At 40.7% G+C, this 23,239-nt stretch overlaps 1 protein-coding gene and 1 long non-coding RNA gene across 2 annotated transcripts; both read left to right on the forward strand.

The window, feature by feature from the left end:
• The first annotated feature begins 168 nt into the window (after positions 1-168).
• On the forward strand, positions 169-1,289 carry LOC311005003. The gene is made up of 3 exons (XR_014596325.1): positions 169-332; positions 702-791; positions 1,156-1,289. It is a non-coding gene; the product is annotated as an uncharacterized lncRNA (long non-coding RNA).
• Positions 1,290-3,530: 2,241 nt separating this feature from the next.
• On the forward strand, positions 3,531-20,387 carry LOC311004051 (uncharacterized protein). The gene is made up of 24 exons (XM_083995996.1): positions 3,531-3,662; positions 5,076-5,164; positions 5,879-5,944; positions 6,060-6,172; positions 7,101-7,355; positions 8,713-8,840; positions 9,384-9,481; positions 9,963-10,275; positions 11,395-11,549; positions 12,445-12,579; positions 12,683-12,716; positions 13,587-13,814; positions 13,933-14,226; positions 14,272-14,456; positions 15,036-15,163; positions 15,319-15,435; positions 15,537-15,653; positions 16,721-16,816; positions 16,915-17,129; positions 17,244-17,290; positions 17,402-17,445; positions 17,836-17,904; positions 17,989-18,139; positions 18,233-20,387. Exons 2-24 carry the CDS (start codon positions 5,108-5,110, stop codon positions 18,365-18,367), a joined length of 3,180 nt encoding a protein of 1,059 aa, XP_083852122.1. The 5' UTR covers positions 3,531-3,662; positions 5,076-5,107; the 3' UTR covers positions 18,368-20,387.
• The last annotated feature ends 2,852 nt before the right edge of the window (positions 20,388-23,239 follow it).

Raw genomic sequence — 23,239 nt, forward strand, 5'->3', positions numbered from 1 at the left:
GCAAAGGCGATCACTGTAGATATTACTGTACCTCATCTCAATCCTCTTTTCCTATTCTGACCAGCGCTCTGTCACATGAGCCATGTTATATTGCGTAAGCGCTCAGCCAATCAGAAAACAGAACGCATATTTAAGTCCCGCCCCTGGCATCTCCTGCTGTATTTGATTGGTTATTGCTGTGCTTGTTCATATGTAACAAGGAACCTCTTTATAAACGCTGCTGGCCTGGTACTGAAGATATTCAGAAAACCGTGGACTTCCTGATACGAACAAGATTGTCTTTATCCACAGAGGGAACCAGGAAATAAACATGGTCTGACTGATAATAAAAGGTATGTCGTTTTCTGTGATTTGTACGCAAATCAAACCCGTAGTTAACAGCGACCAACATTGTTTTCCTTCGTGTTACTGCATGTAAACAGGTCTATTTTAAGTGAGTGTTAACTCCTCTTCACACTTGTGAAATATAGATACGTAGCTACTTTCTTGGTTATGCCTATTTTAAGATACGTTTCAGGGATAGTGTTTATGCTACTACATTTATTATGAAAGCTAGGCTATATTTACAAACTTGTGTATTAATAGACGTTTGATAGACATTCACTTTGTTGATAGGTAGGAGTTGGTATTGACTAATCAATAAGTTATTGATTATTACTAATTTACAGTGTGTTTTGCTATGTTTTTGTTCCACATCTCAGCTAGCATCTACGTGGTGAGGAAGATCCGGGCTTCCATTGCTGATGGAGAGCAACCTGAGAAGCCCATCATAACACCATGTAGTGCTACAGGTAAGATAAGAGGCTATTACAGCTTCTACTATAGAAAGGAAACAAAAGGAAGACTGCTGGATAAATAAATACCACCATGGACTCTGTTTAAACTCTAATGATCTTCTCAAATTGGCAGCTTGTTTATGACTTTGCAGAGCCATTATACTCTTGATTGACATTTGAATGCAACTACATTTACATCCTTTGTTCTGTAACCTGCTTAAACATCATTATTGTTCTTAACGTAACTTCCCCTCAGCCATTATGTCACAAAGATTAGGGGTATTATTAGAGGTAAAGAGAGTGTACATGGAGGCTTATGGAGGAGCATTATGCAGTATATGTCACTGACTCACCTGGGGTTTTTTTCTTTTCTAATTAGCTGAAAGGAGAGCGCTACGTGGGTCAAAAGGAGACACCGCACTTATGTCAGCAGAAGATGTCGGTGGAGCAGCAGGCACGGGGACATCCTCGGAGACAGCTGTGCAAAAATGCGGCTCCTCCTGACGTTAGAGATCATGCTGGACACTCACTAGGACTGTGGTCATCTCACTGGAAAATTATAGTTTCTTATCTTCGAGGCAATAATTAACTGCTATGGATGAACTCTCACATGTACATTATCATACACCCCAATGGACTGTTAAACATTTATTTGTGTTAAACAGAAGTGAGAAAACACTTTGGATTTAGTTATTCCAGTGAAGAATGTCTCAGTCAAGTGTCAATGCTGCATTCAAGTGCCCAGCTGCCGATGACTCACATTTAGGCCTTTGTCACAGCAGACATTTTGACTTACCACAGCATTAAACCAATAGTCCTGCAAGGACAGAAAGCAAAGGAAACAACAAGAATTTGAATGTAATTCTGAGAAGTTAATTGATTTGTCCAAATATAATATGTGACAAAGGCCTATGTTTATACTCTATGCTGCAGTGTTTGATAGCCAACTCGTCAACCTCTCTCCAGGGGCTGAGAAGGCCTGATGTTTCTGCTGTTGTATCAATAAATGAGGAAAAAAAAGTTGCCAGTGTGATGTGTATATTTGTACGAAGTAAGTTGTCAAAAGGATAACAAAAATGGTCACACAAAGCCTTGTGTTTTTTTTTGTAGATGGCAAATAGACTCATTTCGAAGACACTTATTGCAGCAGGAAAAAGCACAGGTGTAACTACAGTATTAGCATTTATGATGATTTAGTGCCACTAGAATGTCCCGCAATGGGAACATAAATTCATGAGCTGTTGTCAGAGAAGTAGAAGACGTATATGTAGTAGAAGACATATGGGTTAGGGTACTTTTTGTTCTTTATTAAGATACAATTTTTATTAAACATGTAGGTCACTCTACTTTTGGATCAGATAAATTGACTTTTCTACAATTTTCATAGGAAAATATATGTGGTTTTGGCCCATAGAAGAAAAGATACAACCATAATTGCATATTTCATGATCAAGAAGTTAATTTGGGAATTATTTTGTTTATCTTTAGCATTAATCTCTCGTGCTTTAATATAATTGACTGTTCTGTTCATTGTGAGGAATAAAATAGACAAATTGTGCATATTTTAAGCTAAAAATGTTCAATTTTATACATTTGTGTATGCACTTCCATATTCAACAATATGGAGTTGCTATCACGCCCCACCCTATCAGCCATGATGACAAAACATCATGTACTAGCTTGACACAATGACATTGACAACTGCTAACCATACCATTTAATAGTGAACAAAACAGTGATTCAAACTAGGTAGGTTTGGATTACAAAAGATCAGGACAGTATGACAAAAATACAGCTCATGAAAAAAAGCTACTTTCATACCTCTATATCTGTCTTCTCTATTCTTGGTGGGCAGAGGCATTGTGCAGTGTGAGTGTCAGCATGTTTTTGATTGGAGAAGTAATACTTGTTGCTTTTTTTTGTTTTTTTTATTCAAAACTTTGTTTCACAATACAAAAACTGTTTTTCATGGTAAAATGCAATTAATAAAGCACATTTATATTATACGCCAGGGAGAATTTATAAGTTTACCAAAAAGTGTTCAAGTTTTCACATACAGTATATTGATAGTCTTAATCGCTTTCTGGTTGTTTGAAAATCTGATGGAGGTTATGTATGGCTTGAGCTCACCGTTAAAAACAGTAAAGGAAGGTTTTTTTTTAAATGAACTTACATTTGTGAATATGAAATTTTGCCATTAAAATAATAAGGTTGATAATAAAAGTTATGTTAGCTTTTTCCTTGTTTTTTTTCAGTTCAGGGAGCCCAAACAGAACATTCCTCCAAAACAAAATAAAATCACCATCAACATTGATAGCAACAAAATTACAAATATCCCTTGTTTTTTTTTATTATTTATTTATTTATTTATTTTTATATATAATATTTATTTATCATCAAATAACATCACCAATTGAACAAGGAACAAAAAAACAAAGCGACAGACATTCCAAGACATGACAAAGGCAAACATTATCGAAACATTTAAAGAACTAATATAGGCTAGTAGATAAATAATATAAAAAATAGAGATGATACAATAATGAGTAAATAAATAAATATGTCTAATAAAAGAAATAAATTATAAAAAAAAAGACCTTAAAATTTTAATCAAAGACATAGAACAAGTTATAAAGGCAGACAAGATTACTTAACAAATATCCCTTGTTTACAACTCTGTCTGACATTTCTGCGCGTGCTTCTGTTTGTGACTCTGAAATCCACTTCCGGTGTTCGCCGGAAGTTGCCCAGGAATATTGACGCGCTTATTAGTACAAAATCAGACCCAGCGAAATGTGTTCCTGGATGTTGCTAGAGACGTTTGTGGGAAAGTAGTTGTTAATATTTCCCTGAGACCATTAAGACGAAGTGAAGCCCCAGCCTGAGGTGAGTCCTGGCTGCCCCGCGTTCATGCAGCATCTCGAATAACGTAGCAATAACGTGGCTAACTATGCCGGGCTAATGCTGCTAGCTAATCTGGGTTTCGCTTTATGTTTTTGTTCAGGTGCTTGCAGGAAATTTCACCTTAAAAATCTAAACAAGTGGTCGCTATATAAGAGTGTGCAAAGGAAACGAGGTATAATAACGGGTGTGATGTAACATTACAGGGAGCAGGCAGCCTGTTGTGAAGCACAGAGGCCAGCTACATGCACAAAAGAAACATTTTCAGTGGTGGTGGTTGCTAATTTTGGTAAAGTGAGCCGCACACGTCGTGGTTAAATGCAAATTTGCGCTTTAACACGCAACACCACATGTTTTTTTTTTTTTAGGACGTCGCTCGTGGGGTGTGAAAAGAACAGAATGAATAGAAAATAATTTCATCCGGTCCGACTGCAGCAGATGGTGCCTTATGCAAAAATACAAAACAACACAAACTTATTTTGTACTCATCATGTAATAACATACTCTGCACAGTTAGTTCAAATATTATCGCAATAGCAACTTAGTGCAGCATCCAAAATGAAGCAGCTGCACTGTTTTGATAAAGCTAACAAGATGTCACACTAAGATAACCTCCTATGAAGGAAGCAGCATGTGGCCACAGACAGGCCCTGGCCTACAGATCATGTTATCATGGTACAGATACCAGGAAATCATTTTTTTTAAATTATATAAATTCGCCCAGTGAAAAATAATTGCAAAAACAAAAACAAAAAACCCTTTTTGACAACACGGATGTTAGTTGTGTTTTTGTTGTTATGCATATGGTTGCATATTTCTCCATTAATGATTGTATTCATTTTAGAACATTCAGTAGACTTGTGTTTACATCTTGTTAGTGCATTTGTGCTTGTTAGTGATTATTTCTTACATAATCTTTTTTTTTTTAAGTATATATTTTTGGGGCTTTTCATGCCTTTATTGGATAGGACAGTTGAGAGAGACAGGAAATGGGGAGGCAGAGACAGGGGGAATGACATGCAGGATAGGGCCGCTGGAACCGGGGCCACCTGCAGTGAGGACTATAGCCTCAACACATGGGGTGGATGCTCTACCAACTGAGCTAAACACTGCCCCATTTCTTACATAATCTTGTTGTTAAATAGGGATTTTAAAGATGATCAATATCTTATCAATGATGTGCAGAGGTGAAGTGATGAACGGCAGAATAATAAGCAGTTATTTATATAGTTGATTACCGGTAACTGTCTTATGAATGTTATGATTATTTGCATATTGTTCAGCCCTTCTGTCGACATTTCCTTTTTTCATTTCATTTGCCTCTGTAGGATATGTGCAGTGTCTAACCATGTCATTCTCTGTATGCATTTACCATTTCTCTGTATGGGTTTCTTGCAGTCTTCTTGCTGTGCCTTACCAAAACAAAGACCATGATGGAGCGAAGAAGAGCCTTAACGCTCCCATTCAATGTTAATAAAGATACCTTGGTAGGTATAACCCTTTTTTTTTTTAATGTCCACAATTTTCATGGCATATATGATGTTTGTAAATGTGTAAGGTTTTAATGTGCAATATGGATCCCTTCCCATCCTGGGGAGATGCTGTGGTGATGCTTTCTCTATAGCTGCTGTTATAAAAAATCTGCTCACAAAGCTCATTGTGAACTGGGATTCCTTGGTGGCTGCACTCTGTGGTTGCTTGCTCTTACATAGGCTTCTTCCTGCGATCGCTATATTGCTGAATTCTTTCAATCAGTAGGCACACGAAGAGATAACGGTGAAGGCAGGACAGTTTACACTTCAAGCTTATCAGAATATTCTGCATAATCAAAGCTGCTACCTTGCTGCTAGTATGCTACAGTTTTTCCATTATAATATGCTACAGGGGCTTCATCCAAAGTATCTTCATTTTCATTATCGGCTTTCTAGTTAAATGGTTTGTCGTTAAGTCCAGAAAATGGCGAAACCTGCCTGGTTTTGGTCAACAAAATAGCTGTTGATCAATAATTTGTTTAACGACTGACCAATTAACTGACTATTGTTTCAATTTTAGCGCCTCATCTGTAAGCATAAACGTAATAAATAATCTCAACCTCATGGATTGCAGATTAAAATTGCAAGCTTGGCTCTGTCCGTAGTTGCTCTTGTGTGGACACTTGCCTCCATAATGTGCATGGTAACTAACCATCCTGTGAATTTTAGATGGAAAACCCACTCAAAATCCCCATCACATGTCTCTCATCACAGTGTGAGAAGTTAGACAGACAGGTACAGCAGCATTTTAGCTCTCTGTTTGACCATATGAACAAATGTTATGGTGATCACATTGCTCTTCGTAGATTATTACCAGCGAGACTCAGACAGGTTCCTTCCCTGTCCACAGGTTCCCTGGACCGCAATTGCAGGTGTCAAGCGCAGAAATCATCATCCGCCTCATAAAAATGGATCTGCGGTGTTTGACAAACAAGCAACCAAAATCCATTCAGATATAATCAGGTGAGTGAAACTTTCTGATAAAGAAGCTTTGACAGAAAAGCCTACTGATGGCCGAACTGGACAGTGTTATTCTTTTTGTAGTCCGTTGCAGTTTCCTAAACTCTCACAAGATGGGGTAGTCACCTTGCAAATCAATTCTTATGGAGGTGATTTACACCTTTTGTTTTATTTTGTTATTCTTTGCCATTACATTGATAACATCAAATAAACCAAGGGAATTACGGGAAAGAACAGTTCAAAGGTTATTTTTCTAAAAGTACAGGTACTCCTTTGTTTTCATTGCTACAGTGTTAGCGAGTGAGCAGTTTGGCATAGGCCATATAACATTTTCATTTTTTGGTCCACAGTAAAATGCTGTTTAGCTAAAAAAAAAAGTGAAAGTGGTTGAAGTTAAACTAATGAATTCTAGTTTTCTTTTTCTTTTTAAAGTATATTTTTTTGGCTTGTCATGCCTTTTATTTGATAGTACAGTTGAGAGAGACAGGAAATGGGGAGGCAGAGGGAGGGGGAATGACATGCAGGAAAGGGCCGCCTGATGCGGAATTCGAACCGGGGCCGCCTGCAGTGAGGACTTTAACCTCAACACATGGGACATCTGCTTAACCTCCTGCACCACTTGGCGCCCCATGAATTCTAGTTTTCAAGCAGCAAACATGAAACAACCATTCAAGATGTTTCAGTACTTGTATGTACAGTATTCATTTTGCACAAGCTTTCTCAAGCTGCAGTGTTTAAAGGAAACATGGCTTATAAGCAACGTGACTCAACACCAACTTATCATGACCACGCACATGTCTTATCTGCACCAGCAGACCCCTCCCTGTCGATCAGCTGTGAGCCAGAATACCTTGATGGCGCAGCATGTCGCAGAGAAGACGCCGATCTGAGAAGATTGTGAACAAATGTTTCTCTATTTCTCGTCCCGTAGGAAGAGACCACATCTGGTCTTGATAGATGTCCTGAAGACAGAGTTGGGAAGGACCTACATGGAAAGGATCAAACAGAATCCTACCCGGGGAAACAAAGGACAAATGTCAAGTACGCGGAGGGAGAGTGGTCGGTGCAGAGAGGAACCTGTGACCTGCAGAGAGAGAAGATCCAGCCAGAGGGAGGTCAACAGTGATAAGAATCAGACTTTAACCCCTAAACACAACCAGAGGCCCACCACCCCAACCCCGCCACGGTAGGAAGACACTGTTAAAGGACTAATCAGAGGTTTTTTTTTTATTGGAAATTAGTTCTTGCCTGTTTTGCGAGAGCATAAATCAAAGGCCAGAGCCAGCAGCCACTAAAGAACTACACAGAAGATGAAATGGTTTGCTTGTGTCTGTCTGAAGTATGCAAGATTTTTACCTTGATTAAACAGCTTTGGAGTAATTGTGGTGGTTAAATGACTCTCGTCACGTCTCTTGGCCGAGAACCAACTAAGATCAGCGCCTCCGACCCGGTGTCCAAGCTCTTGTCTCCGCGGCACCACGACACAAACACGCCCCGTAATCTATAATCTCTTGTTTTTGACAGATGAGACTACACAAATATTGTAAATCGTATATGATACATAACGTTATCCAAAGCTCCATGGATCGCCTTCTCGCTGGCTTCGTTGAAAACAAATGCACATGGCCAGGCGGAAGGAGGGAGGAGCGTTAGCAAAACAGCAAAAGAGCGACCAGACTTGCATAGTTCCCCTTTAAAAGAAGTGACTGTGCCTGGTCAAGAAATAAGTCTTAACCCCCATATATGTAGTTTTCTCCTCAACCCCACAACATGGAAGCCAGTTCACTGCAGAGAATTAGGTTCACTCAGTGCATGGTTAAATCAGTTTCTTGCACTGGAACCATTACTTTTGTTTTTAAATGAAAAATTCACGTCTATGGAGCCCAGAAATTTTACAGCAAGATGAGGCTTCTGCACACGACGATTACTTTAATTCTGACGCCTTGCAGCATCGCTGTAGTAATAATAATCCCATAGATAGATGACTCCAGTAGACAAAAGGAGCACCTGACTGATTAATGAGTCCCACTTGCATGAAACACCCCTTTGGCTCATTTTATTGTTAAAAAATGATTTTGGTTGTAGGCCGTCTTCTCTGTCAGACATTTGATGCTGCACTGGTATTTCCTCCAGAAACAGACTAAACTTCGAAAGTCAGGATAGTGTGGGAGGTGTTTTTTTCGAATAATGAGCAAAAAATGGCCACAAAAGCAGGAGGAGGTATTTTTTTTTATTCATGTAATTTCATCTATTTGTTTTTGGTTAGTTTAACCAGAAATGACCTTTTAATGGTGTTTGGCTGGACCGGCTGCATCCTTGGCTCCCTGTATTTTCCATGCTGAAGGCTTGATTTTTTTATTTGGAATAACAGAGGGATTTCACAGCTTGAGATTCTGCTTTAGATTTTTATGCAATTTTGTGTTTTGATATTTTGCGATCATACGGTTTTTGTATTTACACATCATTCCTGTGACTGACGTTTTACAGTACTACATTTGGGTTTTGTGAAAAATAAATAATCTCTTTTCTGTCGTGTCCTTTAGGTCTCGACTCAAGAGAGGTTTGCAGAACGACAGTGACGAAGAGGACAAAGACAAAAGCAAAGATATTGAGGAGGTGATAATAGGGAAGGACAAGGGAGCGGACTGCAGCAAATTGGCTGGAGTTCTAGGTGGGTAAACACATGAAGAATTCAGATACATGGTTATTGATGTAATGCTAATCTCCACCCCTGTTGTATTTCACCATTATTCTGATGGTGTTAGCCTTGAATCAATCATTTGTCTTACTCACTGGGAAGCGTCGCCCGTCCCCTTTGTCCACTCTCCTCTGACCTTGCTGAATGGTTTCTCTCACATGTCCTTTAATACAAGGATTCATCCAGTTCGAGAGCTTCATTGACATTCCTGTCCTGGCCTCCATATTGAAAGTACAAATGCTGCACTGAACACAACACAGTGCGCGCCGTTATTCCCCCATGTGTGTATCCGCGTTCATACTTTAGCAATTTGTTTTTTCCTGTCCTTGTAGGACACACGTGAGGATGCACGTGAACACGGCTAAGGACATTTTTTGTCCTAGTAGGGAGATTATTGTCATTTCCATAACACTGGGACGCAGCACAAGTCTGGAATTAGTGCCATCTATCCTAGTAAGACGCTTTTATGGTTGTATCAGGATGATTGGTCGATCGTTGTTTCTTTGTGTCCTATAGATTGCGGGGTGTCTGTGAGCTGGAAACCAGCCGAGGATGCAGAGAGCATCAAGGACAAGTGGACCGATGCAGAAAAAGAACAACAGCAACACAGTTTGGTGAGTGCTGCGTGGGGTCAGAGTCAAGATTATAAAACTCAAACGCATCCCCACACTAATCAAAGCTCAGACTTAGCTCAGCCCTTGATTGTTTTTTTTGTCCTGTCATGACAGTAATCTGACTTGGCAATAATTTCCGCAAGACTCCGACATCAAGTCTGAAATTAGTGCTGTCACTTTGAAGAACATTGCAAATACATGTTTAAAAAAATATGAATATCCAGCAAAACGTTTTAAAATTGAAAACAATGCCGAGCAGAGGAATAATTATTTAATTTATTTGATCAAAACCAATAAGTGGAAGCAAAAAACCCCCCCACATCTGACGATCTTAAATCTCTTTTCACATGGTTTTAAGTCTTCCTGTCTCTCATGTTCTTGAACATTGAACATTTCACTATATTCTGTCTTCAGCGTGAATTGTGACGTGACTTGGTGATTGCACAACAAAAACGATGCGCTTTGTCCTGTCGTGTTTCAGCAGAAGAGGAGAAAAAAGGACTCCCAGGGATCCCAGTGCAATGGATCAACCAGCCCCAGGCGGCACGAGCGCGAGAGTGTGCTTCACCTCACTAGAGAAGATGGAAGAAACGCGGGACCGGCCGCTGCACGTCGTAGTCTGAGAAAAAGCGAAGAGGATGGAGTCGTGGAGAACCTGGAGCATAACATTGTACAGTTCACAGTGGGAGGAGACGATAAAACTGCAATTCTGGTCCCAGTCATCGGTCCCGTCACTGAGGCTGGAGACTCAGCTAAACAAAGTCAGGACGACACAACCAAGACTGCTGATCCAAGTGAGTACACAAACACAGGAAGACGGATACTAGACGAGCCTCTAACTTTACTGAAGAAAGTTAGAAGCTGTGTGTTGAGCATGAAAACAATATATAGACAAAACCCAAGAAAACATCTGATTTGAAATGATCTGGCCTCTGTTTTTGAAGAAGCCACAAGAGAAGACTTTGCAGGAACAGACATACTAGCTTCACATATATTCAGGACTCGCTGCCACTCTATTCATTAATTTGAAGGCAGAAGGTGGTTTTTAATAGAGCTTGAATGGCAATGGATGTTTTAGGTTGATACTCATATCAGTGTTTTACTAACAAACAAACAAAAGATAACAATTTACTTTTTAATTTTTTAATTTTTTAATTTGGGCACTAATTATTAATCAATACTGGCTGGATAAGCTTATGTGGCAATGGTAAATGTTAATGAGCTGAATTTTCTGTATGCGAGTGATTGCTGTGGGTGGTATGATGCAGGTGCTACTCACCTCCTGAACAGTGGAGCAGCATGAGTCATGGTGAGGATGTTGTTTTCTGTAACACTTCGCTCCAAAACAGGAAACAAGTGAACGAGTGTGAACAACATTAAAGAAAAAAATATCTACTGTATTTTTTTTTTTTTACCTTGGAAACTGCAGTTTCACTAAAACATGCATTGCTAATGTAACTGCAATGTTTTTTCTTTTTAACTTAATTTTTGATCTGCTTCTCATGGTCCCTTCTCAGTGATTGGATGTAGTCTGCGACTTTGACGCTAAATCAACTTGAACCTTTTTTCATTCTCAACCTAATGAATTAACTAATTGAGTTACATGTAAACATTTTTATTGGATAAGCATCTGTTTGATATTCACATCTTTTGTAAGTTTGTCTTAAACCCATTTTTTGCTGCTTTTGTGGATGTGTCCTGCATCTTATTAGCTACTGTCCTTCCTCTTTTCACACCATCCACTGTGATTTCTAGGATTACTACTACTCTTGCTCCCGTACAAAGCCCATTAGACTTCCTTCAGGCGGTGTCAAATAAGGACATGAATGTGCCTGCGACTGTGCTCGTCTGTGAGCCTTATTTCCCAGTAAAGACGTCCCACTGATGTGTTCATCTTCCTGCTTGTGTTTCAGTCGTGCTTTCCAGTGATGAGGATGACGAGAGTGGGAATGTTCCCAAACGCCGCCGCCCTTCGATCCACAGACAAGAAGACTCAGTGATACAGAGACAGTCCTCACAGGAGGCTTTGGTGGAGCAGCAAAAAGCTTCTGGCATACAGGAAATACAGGTTGGCATATGTCTCCATTGATCCACATCTCCTCAATGCAAAAAAACAACAAAAACAACCGATTTTTAAAATGATCTAAATTTTGTATTTTGATGTTGAGAATCTAGTTTCCTCAAAGGTTACGGACTCTGTGCCTTTTTACATCACACATAGGAAACAACCTTGCACAGGTTTCTAAACCGAGCTAAGTTAATGCCCAGATTAACATGACATCACAAGGGGTGTTTTAGAGACATCATGCAGGGCCTAAGGTTTTACTTCACTCCAGGGGGTCCTGCTTACCACCCTGCTAATTGACTGAAACAAATGAGAGAATACTTTGCCTCCAGTAACAGCCACTTCATTTGTGCCTGACTCGCTGAGATTAGAACAGACACAAGTCATCTCAGGGAAAAATGTGGAATGAATTATCAGGGAAAAATTAGGTTATTCTCAGCATATGCTTCATTTTTCTAGTTCTTACTACATTGTCATTTTATGCTACACACTTCAGAACATGTCCAAAACAAATATGGTGGTCCACACTGGTCAAAACAATGCAAACAAAATTAATTATAACAACTATTATGATACAAATACGAAAACAGTAAAAGTACATAAATGGAGAAACAATGCACAAAACAAAGAGGAGCAGTCGGCGCTGTCCACCACAGTGTCGTTCCTGCTTCTGCCACATGATGGCACCAACATGAGGAATTTCCAAATCCTGCACACGTTGGGTCTGGAATTTTGAAATGGGGGGAAAATAACTTTCTCACAATTGAATCATTGTAAGTTTTGACCATATTACATGATCCTACTGCTGGTTTCTGCATCGGTGTTGTTGCACTGTTATGTTGTCCACACACTGTGTTTGCGCCAGTTTCCATAAACTGTTTGTGTGTGTCTGTTGCAGGTGCTGCAAGTAGTTGAAGAAAAGCCTGTTCGTTTTGTGATTCCTGCTCCCAAGATCGACTTCTCCTGCATGAACTTGGCCTTCTCCTCCCTGTACTGTGGAGAGTACTGTGGGAAGTCCAACGGAGACATCATGGTAAACAACACACTGAGCCACAAACATACACATCATCAGGTGTTCATATCATCACTCCAGGACGTGAAATGCAACTTAATACCTTGCTCTCCTTTTTTGACAGCTGGGAGACCAACAAATCATCATCCCACTGACAGGTAAACATGTGTTTGTTTGTAACCACTGAGGTAGCATCACAATGTTTACTGACAGTCTGCGCCCCCGCCCCGTGACCTTTGGTCTGGATTGTACAAACTCTGACCCATGAGAAACCCTGTCTCGTCTTATTTTACTCCCACTGTCCTGTCTGCACCCTATCCCCCCTCAGCTTAGTGGTCTATTTCAGAAAGTAAAGTGTTTGTGTGGGTTCTTGGATTAGACCCTCAGGGCCTTAGTGCACTGTCGCCTTTGACCCTGAGAAATCGCTCGTTTAGTGAACTAAGTTAGTTATTCTGTGTTATTTGAGACTTAAGGCGGGCTTACACTGCACGACTATTCGTCTGTTCACATCTCAAACTGCACGAGCTTCCCTGATAAATCCAAATAACTGTATGTGGATTTTCCATAAGTACTTGTGATAGCATCTTTTGATTGAAACCAAATTATTATAATCTTAAACTTGAAAAAACCTAGAAACCTAGAAATTTGGGTTTGTGTGATATCTGCTAAACTTCAAACATCAGCCTGACTTATATTTTCAATCTAGTGCTAATTGACAAACGTATGGTAACGGGCTAAGATAAAATGACTAAGCTTCTATATAATCGCCTGCTAAATATCAGCAGGTTAACATTATCACTGAGTATTTTAGCATTTGATTTCTGTGCTTAACAAAGTAATGATTATATTTGCCGGCTCTAAATCTTTGTTTAGGCGACTGTAGTTGGCAACATCAAGCTGGCAACAGAGAGAGGCTTAAATCTGCAGGAAAAGGGTCTGACTCTGTGAAAGTTGATGGGATGCTTTTGCTGTATCCCTACAAACTGACCTGACTTCCTCCTCCTCCTCCTCCTCCTCCTCCTCTCCAGACATGGCTGAACAGGTGGAGTTGATGTTAACGTTGGAGCGAAAAGAGCTGAGGAGGTACAGCATTTGGGAGCATCAGGAAATGGTCATGCGGGAGCTTTTCTTTAAGGAGGCTGACGATCCATTCCCTGAAGCCACCCTTCTGTTCTGTGTGTCAGAAACCGGTGCTGCTGCCACACAGAGGCAACTCTGCAAACTGTGTGCCAAACAACCGCCAACCACAGACCCTGGTGAGACTGCTGTATTATATTATATATATATATTCAGTATTGTTTGGTGCCTTAATATTTTTTAATCTAAATCGACACGGTGCATGATGTTGCTGTTGTGATGTCTTCATTTCGACAGACAACGCCAGTCCCTTCGTCCTGCTGACACTGAGAGATCCTCTAGAGGGAATGGAGGGGGCTTTATTACGATCTCTCCTGGACATTGATTGTCTCAACGGTCTGACTCAGGACCAGTCTGCTGTTACCACCAGTGAAGATAGATTCAGTTACTGGGATGACATCAACACTCCTGTTCTTACTCTGGATAACAGCATAGAGCTGATTAAACGAACTGGACTCGATTCACACCTGCTGTCTCTGCTGGGGCTGGAGGCCACGGAGCCCGAACTGAACACGGAGGAGGAGGAGGAGGAGGAGGTGGAGGAGGAAGATGAGGAAGAGGAGGAAGAGGAGGAGGAGGAAGAGGAGGAAGAGGAAGACTTAAATTCTGAAATAGAGGAAAACACACTACACAACCAGCTGGAGGTTGAGCCTCATAAAGAGACGGTCGTGGAGCTGGAGACGGCACCAGAGCAAGGGACAGAGACGCAGCTCAAACCAGAGGAGGATAAGAAAGAGCAAGAGGTCGAACATCCCACTGAGGTAAATGGTCACCAAGCTTTCTGGCTTTTGGCTGCATATGTTTGTTGTCTGACTACCAATCAGGGTGATCTTTCTTCTTCCTGTTTGAGACATTACAACTTCCAGAAAAGTGAAAATGTAAAGAAACAGAATTAGAAATAGAATAGAAGAAAGATAGCATTTCCAGCAGGAAATGCATGTGAATGCTGAAAGCAGCTGAATGCCATTGCTGAAGAAATGCTGAATGAGCTGAAGAACTTGTTGAAACAATGCTGAATTAACTGAAAAAACTGCTAAGGCAATGTTGAAAAGGCAAAGCTGAAACATAAAACTTGAAGGCTGAGAGATTAATGTCTCTCTATGGGCGAAAAGCAGTAGAAATGTTAAAAAGGTAGAATAAATTGTTGAAATACTGCACGTGTAACAGTTGGAGAGTTTGAAGAAAGAAAGAAAAAGACAGAGAGGGGGGTAGAAAGAGAAAGGGAGTAAAAAGAAAGAGACAGAGATAGGCGGTTGGATAGATAGAAAGAGGTGGATAGATAGCAATATAATTGGTGTGTGTTTTTGGTGTTGTGATATAAATTTCCTCTCCCTCCACAGGAGAAAAAGAATGAGCCCACTCCTGCATACACGCTGTGCCATCGTCGAACCAGAGGATCGTACTCTGTGTCCCTGTGTAAACCAGACTCTGGGTGGGCCAAATTTAAACACCAGGGGCTGCCCCGCAGGCAAGTAACCTGCATTATTCCACCTGGGACTGCCATCTGAGTCCCAAATGAAGATGTGTGCTGCCACTAGAAAAACATAATAAAATATCAGGGACAGGCTTTCGCTCCAAATTCAGACGGCTCGTATTGATTTCTCTCTTTCCTCCCATATTCAGGTTGATCCAGTTTCCTCCTCCTCCGCTCAAAGGAGGAATAACTGTCACAATGGAGAACCTGCAGTGCCTTGACAATGGGCAGTTCCTCAATGATGTCATCATCGATTTTTACCTCAAGTAAGCCGCACACTTTTAACTAAAAGTCTTTCATATTTACTCTGTTCATCCATGAGTTTGTGGAGAAGAAACCCACTTTTGAACCGACTGTGTTGTAACAGGTACCTCCTCCAGAACGTCTCTGCTGCTGTGGCCGAGCGCACGCACATCTTCAGCAGCTTCTTCTACAAGCAGCTGACGCGCAGGGACAACGCCAGCGAAGGCGCCACCAGCGAGTCGTAAGTAGTAGCCAGTAAAAGTTTGCACCAGTGCACCGAGTCTGCACTGGTATGTGGACCTGATCGGCTTTTATATATCACCTTAACTCTCTGCCAGGGACTGAAATGGAAGCATCACATCCTTAAAGAGATTATAAACTCCCTCGAGGTGCTGTGTGACAAAGTTTAGCTTTAGGCAGCGCAGGTAGACACAGACTGACAGATGTTTTGTTCCCCCCTCATGGCTTAATGTAGCTGCTGAGACCACGCACACCACAAACCCTATATACACATCTTGACCTCACTTGACAGCACTTATTATTAGTACACAATTAATTGGCCGATTTGAGCCTTTCTCAGACGTAGCCTTCAAACAGGTGAACTGCAGACTGGCTAGGTTTAATGTGGAAATGATGCACCTGGTTGTCCACAAGAAAAGAAAGGTTTTCCCCACACAACACTGAAGTGTTGCTGTTATCTTTATTCTATTTACTTTATCCAATGGTTTACTGCAGTGCTATGCTGATGTCATTTTGAATAATAAAAGTTTTATATTGTTAAACTGTAAAATGTTTTACCTCCAATATATACAGCCCTGGAAAAAATAGAGACCACTTCAAAATTATCAGGTTCCTCAGATTTTACTTGTGTTTGAGTAAAATGAACACTTTTGTTTTATTTTATAAACTACTGACAACATTTCTCCCAAATTCAGCTGTATTTGTAACAAGTAAACCATATTTGAGAGATCATTGCAAGAATTAGGTATGCACCAATGCAGCGACTGAACATCTGTAACGTGTATATCTGTATATTTGTTAAAGTTAAACGAGCGAAAATGTTGTGTAGATTGCGTTTTCCTTAACGCAAAAAATAGAATAAATAACAGAGAAAAAACATTGGTACCAGCATCGGCCAAATTGTCATTTTAAACATTGGTATCGGTATGGGCGCAGAATTTCCCAATCGGTACATCCCGACAAAAAATGTTGTTTATGTAAACTTGAGGAATATCAGACGTGCATTTATATGTGTAAGAAACATGTGAAAAACAAAACATGTCCCTGGCTGTATTTTTGTGTCTCCAGGTGTCAGAGGCAGAGGCGACACCAACGGGTGAAGACGTGGACACGCCATGTGGACATCTTCAAAAAGGACTTCCTGTTTGTTCCTGTCAATCAGGAGTGAGTTAAATATAATACAACTGAGAGTTAAATAGATTTTTTTAATTTTTTGTTTGAAATGCGTCACTACATATCATATTGCTCTATTGTCTGTTCAGGTCCCATTGGTATTTAGTTCTTATTTGCTTCCCTGGAATGGACGAGCCCAAATTTGAGGCGTGGACCGGCCCGGCCTCCAAGGCAACAAAGAACCACAGTGGAACAGATGAGTCACAGGATCAAGAGGAGGCTCAGGGATCTAAAAGTCCCAATAACGACGACGCAGAGACGCCACCTTCAATAAACCACAGTGACAAAGTGGACGCAGCGACAGGTTCGTTTGGCTTTTATGAACTAAGATCACCTTCTTCTCATTTTTGTGCACGTTTTGAAGCAAGTCTTTGATTTCATGTCGTGATGAAGGTTGTGCTTGTTTTTATGTTTTCAGAAAAGGCTCCAGAAGAATCCACCAAAGATCCACCACCTGGTCGAGTGGTAAGAAACAACACTGTCATACGATCACTATTAATTACAGTATTTTCCACTTTTATCTCACATATTTGTTCCTCCAAAACTGCCCAGTCTAATCATTTTGTTTGTTTGTAGAACTGCACGGAGAAGACCTTCCAGAAAAAGGCCGTTTGCAAGAGGTGAATGTGTTGGTGGAGTCGGTGCTGTTCTGCTGCAACACCGACCATCTGTTTCTGTTTTTCACATGATGCCCCTCAGACTGTGTGTCATAGTTACATAGTTTGCAATTAATCATATAGACCCTTCATTAGTGTGTGGACAGATACTACAAACAAAAAAGCCAGAACAGTTATCATTGTATGTAACAGTTTACATTACAGAGAGAGAGAGAACATGACTGTATTATTTTTGGATGTCTGTAGTATTGTCCACATGTTACAGCAGCATCATTGAGTGCGGTTGGCTTGCAGTTTTTATGCACACTAACCTGTGTCCATGTGGAAAAGTGATCCACAATAATATGGACCCGAGCATTGAATGACAGATGCTCTTCTTCTTTCTGTCTGCAGGCCGTGTATTCTCATCATGGATTCGCTCAAACTTTCCCTTCACGAGCGAGTCTTCAAACTCTTGCGGGAGTGAGTGTGACACTTTTAATCCCTCTTTTAATCCCGCTTTTATTTATGCGTGCAAGATATTTATGTGACACATTTGTCCCTCAGGTACTTGCAGTCAGAGTGGGAGGTCCGTCGTGGCTCGACACGGGAATTCGGTCCCGATCTCATGAAAAGCTCACACTGCCAAGTTCCCCTTCAGGACAACAGCAGCGACTGCGGCCTTTATCTACTGCAATATGTGGAGAGCTTTTTGGAGGTAAGGGATTCTGTCTTTTAAAAAAAATGTCTACTACATCCAAAGGTATTTTAAAACATGCTCACAGTGAGAAACCTCTTCTGCTCCTTTCAGGACCCTGTGGTACACTTTGACCTCCCTCTTCACCTACAACGATGGTTCCCGCGGCAGAAGGTGCGAAGGAAACGAGACGAAATCAGAGATCTGGTACTGAAAATTTACCGGCAGCAGAATCTGGATAAGAGATAGGCACACGGGGGCAGCTTGACTGCTCGGGGCGTCACATTCCTGTAGCCGATATTATAAATCACTGCTCATACTGAGCGACAGACATTTCAGCGTGATCTGAAAATATTTCCTTTTTAGATTCAGTTGTTTTATGCATTATCTTGAACAAAACATGCAAACCTCTGGCTGTCTGACGGAGCGGATATGAAGGCATCAAGTTTATTCAGACTAAACGAGTAGCTGTCGACTCAAAGAGAAATCCTTCTAGTATTAGGTCCATTATTCCTGGACATGCTAATGTCTGTACACCCCAAGGCTTTTTACTGATTGTTTTTAATGCTGCAAGGTATTTTATGAAATTAATAATTCGCATTTGGTGTGATGGTGTGTGAGAGTTGATTGCTTAGTTTTTACAAGTATATTTCAGTTTCCTTACTGATTTTTATTTTGAAACCACATCCCACCGAAAGCCTCAGAAACTGGAATCTATCCCAGCAGGAGGAAGCTTTTCCATAAATATCCCTCTGTAGGATACAAGGAACAGGAGAGTAACTCCTTCAGTCATTCAATGCCTCATTTACCGGCCTGTTGGCCTCCATGTGCCAGGCAGGACACCTGGCAGAATGAGCTAAGACCATTCACTCATCTTCTCTCTGCAGCAAAGCCAAACTCAAACCCTGTGCCACTGTGCACCTGCGACGCTGCCTGTCCCGCTCTGTATGAAAGCTAAACTTAGATCATATAGAGCCACAGGAGGCGCCATCTGAAACCTGCACACACTGGCAGAATTAGACTAAAGCAGTATATCCAACTTGATCATTATTTTCATGATCACTTCATCTGCCTATACTTTACTTTATCGATTGATTGGCCCACCAAACCTCGAGAAAACAGTGAAAAATACATCAAACTTTGATGTCGTCATAGTGCCTGTTTAGTTTGTGAATCAGACTGAAGTCCAAAGATATATTTAAGATGCCTTCACACAACCGGATGGAAAGCAGATAAATACGGTGGTCAGTGCACTGAAACTTAAAAAAACTCACGCAAAAACACAAACGAAGGGGAAAAAAATTGTCAATTTGACTGCGTGTGCACTGTGAACAGAAAATCACAACAAACGCAAAGTCAGGCCTACATCACAACAGAGGTGTTTCCATGAGACACCATTAAATTAAAAGGGATGAAACTTGTTCAATGCAGAGTTTTGACTCTTAAAGGTTAGAAACAAGAAGAACTGAGAAACAAGTGTGTCCCAGCAGCTCCATCACTTCTTTTTATTTCCTTTTAAAGTATGTCTTGGTTTTATTTCAATAATGGGGAAAACAGGAAACAATAAACAGGAATATCTGATTGGCACGTGTTTTCAAATTGACGATGTTTGCATTGAGCTCTCAGGGCCACCGTAGTTAAACCTCGCAGACCACGATTGTTAAAAATTGTTGCCATTTATTTCTCTGTTGGAGAACAAAGTGTTCAGTTAACAAACATAGAATATTCTACTGAAGCCTTTAGAAATGTTTTAGATACTTTAGATACTCTACCTGATATTGAAGATTTTGCATCTTTATGCCTCTTCTGTTTGAGTGAATCCTTTAAAAGTTAGTGGCTGCTAGACTAAAAACAAATAAACTAACAGCTACAGTAGGAACTGTAGTCAAAGAGGAAACATTTTGGTAGAAAACATTGGAGCGATTGTTGAGTGTGTGTTGTGTTCATGGAAAACACCTTTTATTTTAGCCCTGTTAATGCTTTCCTACATGTTAATGATTTCTTACATAGAGCATATTATTCTTCTGCATCTTTTTTCGATTGCAATTTGGAAAACAAAAAGTTGAGGGGTGCACAAACATTTGCATATCACAGTTTGATCTTAGACTTAATGAGTTCAACCTGGTAAAGATCCTATGAGATGTTGCAGTCCATTACTGTTGATGCCTGAATTCTCAGCAGAGCTAATTATCTCAATTAGTCGACAGTCTTTTTCCCTTATGATGTCCTCAACGCCATGTTTTTGTGTGTGTGTTTTTTTTGTTGTTGTTTTTTGGACATAGTGATGGATGAATGTACAGGGGCTGATTCCAAAATATCTTTGGTTTCAATAGTGTAATAAAACTTCTTGACCAAACTACTTGTTATTTTGCTGGTGTTGTCTTTTACTGGTTTTCCATGTGAAACCACACAGATCGATGTATCGAGGCAAAGCCGCCGTTCAGGATGAATTGTGGCGAGTCGACTGGACACTGTCTGGGTGTAGTCCTCCTGACTCTTGACACTGTTTTCCCCCTCTTGGTTTTCACAACAACACGAGGATTACCGTAGTGATTCATGACTAAACCAGAGACTGACTGTCTGCATTGTGAATCAGCTGATTGTTTCCTTTGGTGTGTATTAGAAATTTCATTTTCTGCAAAAACATTTCTTTGGTTGCTCATAATCTGTCATCTTTTTTCAACTTTGTTCTTTGGCCATGAGGCTCAGTGTGGAGATGCCTGTACATTACAATGCTTGCCGATATAATCTGTTCAGAGGGTTAACATGGTCATCTTAGGTGTATTTAATGTCTCAGTCTGTCAGATCCCTTCACAGTCTGACTGAGTAATCCCCCTCCCACTCTTGTGTGGCACTGTGCTGCAGCCGCTGCAGCATCTCCATGTTGCACATGCTTCACTGGCATCACTCCTCTAGTGAAACCGCTATTCTAGGCCATTTACACCGACTTGGCTGCATTCGTGAGTTGTCCCTGATCTCAGGTCACAGGATCAAGTCCACGTTGGAGTTAAACAACAGTTAAACATTGTTCAGCGCAGTGGACTTGACTGTTGAGCTCATCACCTCTGTTTTTGTAGGAATAATCAAAGTGCATGTTAAAACAGGTTGTCTTATTTATGGGCCAGAAAAGCCGAGGCAAAGGATTTTAGCAATTCAACTGCAGGAGAAGGTGGTCATTTTTATTTTTTTAAAAGTTACAGATGACCCTTTTGTCACACTTCAGTTGACTTTAAATTGTGTAGATGAAGATTTTACTCTCTAATTTCAAAATGTTTTAATTTAAATAAGTTAAAATTATCCAATATTTCACTAAAAGCGTTGTTTTTCTCTTTTTTTCTCTACCATTGTTCTTCTCACATGCTCAGGTTAGTGACCCTTCGGATGTGGCCAACCCCACTGGACTCTTAACCATGCAGAATTAAAATTCAAGCAAGCAATTTTACTTGACAGAGAAATATTTCTGTGCTTTTGCATTAGTATGGTTGTAAAAACCAGGGCTTAATCATTTAACGCAAAGTTTTCATGTGTTTCAGTGAAATATCTTAGAAAAAGAAGAAGACCGCACACCAGCATTTGCTCGCGTGACAATTTATTGTCACACACAAGAGAAGTAACGTTTCGGGCTCAGCCCTTCATCAGTTGTCATCAGTTGTCTGATGAAGGGCTGAGCCCGAAACGTTACTTCTCTTGTGTGTGACAATAAATTGTCACGGGAGCAATTGCTGGTGTGCGGTCTTCTTCTTTTTCTACTTGTGTCTCCTTTTGTGGACCTGCACCTAGCCTCACGTTTTTTGGGATGTGCGTGTTTTTGTTCTCACTCAGTGAAATATCTTCACATTTACCACATACTGTAGATCTGCACAATATTGTGCACAGTGATCCCTTGACTTTTCCTCTCGCGCCACCATGAGGTTGACTCTTGTGATTTTGATTGAAAAATCTCACTTGTTTCTTTTTCTTTTTCTTCAGTACTTTGAGTAACATAATCTTCTTTACAATACTTCCATTCTTCTCTGTCTTCTCCCACCCAATACTGTATATGACCCACCCACTGACGGGTACCACTCTAACAAGATAATCAGTGTTATATGTTCACTGCACCTGTCAGTGGTCATAACATTATGGCAGATCGTTGTACGTAAACAGCTATTTAAGGATAAGAAGAAACAGATTTCCCTTTTTAAAAACAGGATAAATCCCATAGGAAGAGTTTGGGGTTAAAGGTCGACCCCTGACTAAGCCCACGACTCTCACTGCCGTCCGTCCATATAGGCATCCCTGGAAGGGTTGAGCTCAACGCTTCATCTGCTAATTGGCTATATTTAAATTCACTATATTTCTGGGTGGTAGGGGTCTGTGAGAGGGATATAGGTAAAACTTAAAGGCGCTACATGAGGTGAAGCAGCTCTTGAGTCTGTATCTGCTACAACCACATCAGCACTTTATTCTTTTATATAATCCTTCAAAGGAGATTAATGATACATATATTCTCTTCCCAAAGCCTGCTTATCTTTGCAGGCTGCATGTGCGAATTGCATGATTTGTCTGATTGGGCTGAAACTGAACGACCAGTGTTGAAGCCTTTGGCCTAAAGAGTTAACAATTCTTGTTGAAGACATTACTTCCTGATTGAATCACTGCTTGAATCGCTAAACTGTCATAATCTCGATATGTGTCACTGCATCTCTGCGTTTGCCGTCAATTTGCGAAGCCTTTTCTTCCTCTGCTCTCCGTCCACGTTTCCTCCACACTAAGCCCCCTCCCTCCTCAGCGTTGCTCCAGTAACTTCTTGGCGAGCTCTTCTAAAAGGCTTAGAGTAAACAGGATTAGAAAGCATTAAAATAAAAATCCCTCCCCTCTCTCTAGGAGCCATCTGCCTATCTACCTGAGCCAGGAGCTGTCCTCTCAGCACCATGTGACACACCTCTCTCTTCAGCTGCAGGGGGGGAAAAAGCAGGAAACCAGTATGTGACTGTGTCGACAAATGATTTCTGGACGGGGTTCTGTTGTTTTTCTGCGTCTGGGGAATTCTGAACTATGCAAACTTGTAAGAAGCTGTTCACACTGCAGTTACGTGACTTGAGAGGAACTACATATCTACTTGATCCATTTCGGAGTCCA

The sequence above is a fragment of the Trachurus trachurus genome, assembly GCF_905171665.1.
Source record: "Trachurus trachurus genome assembly, chromosome: 21".
Lineage (NCBI taxonomy): Eukaryota > Metazoa > Chordata > Actinopteri > Carangiformes > Carangidae > Trachurus > Trachurus trachurus.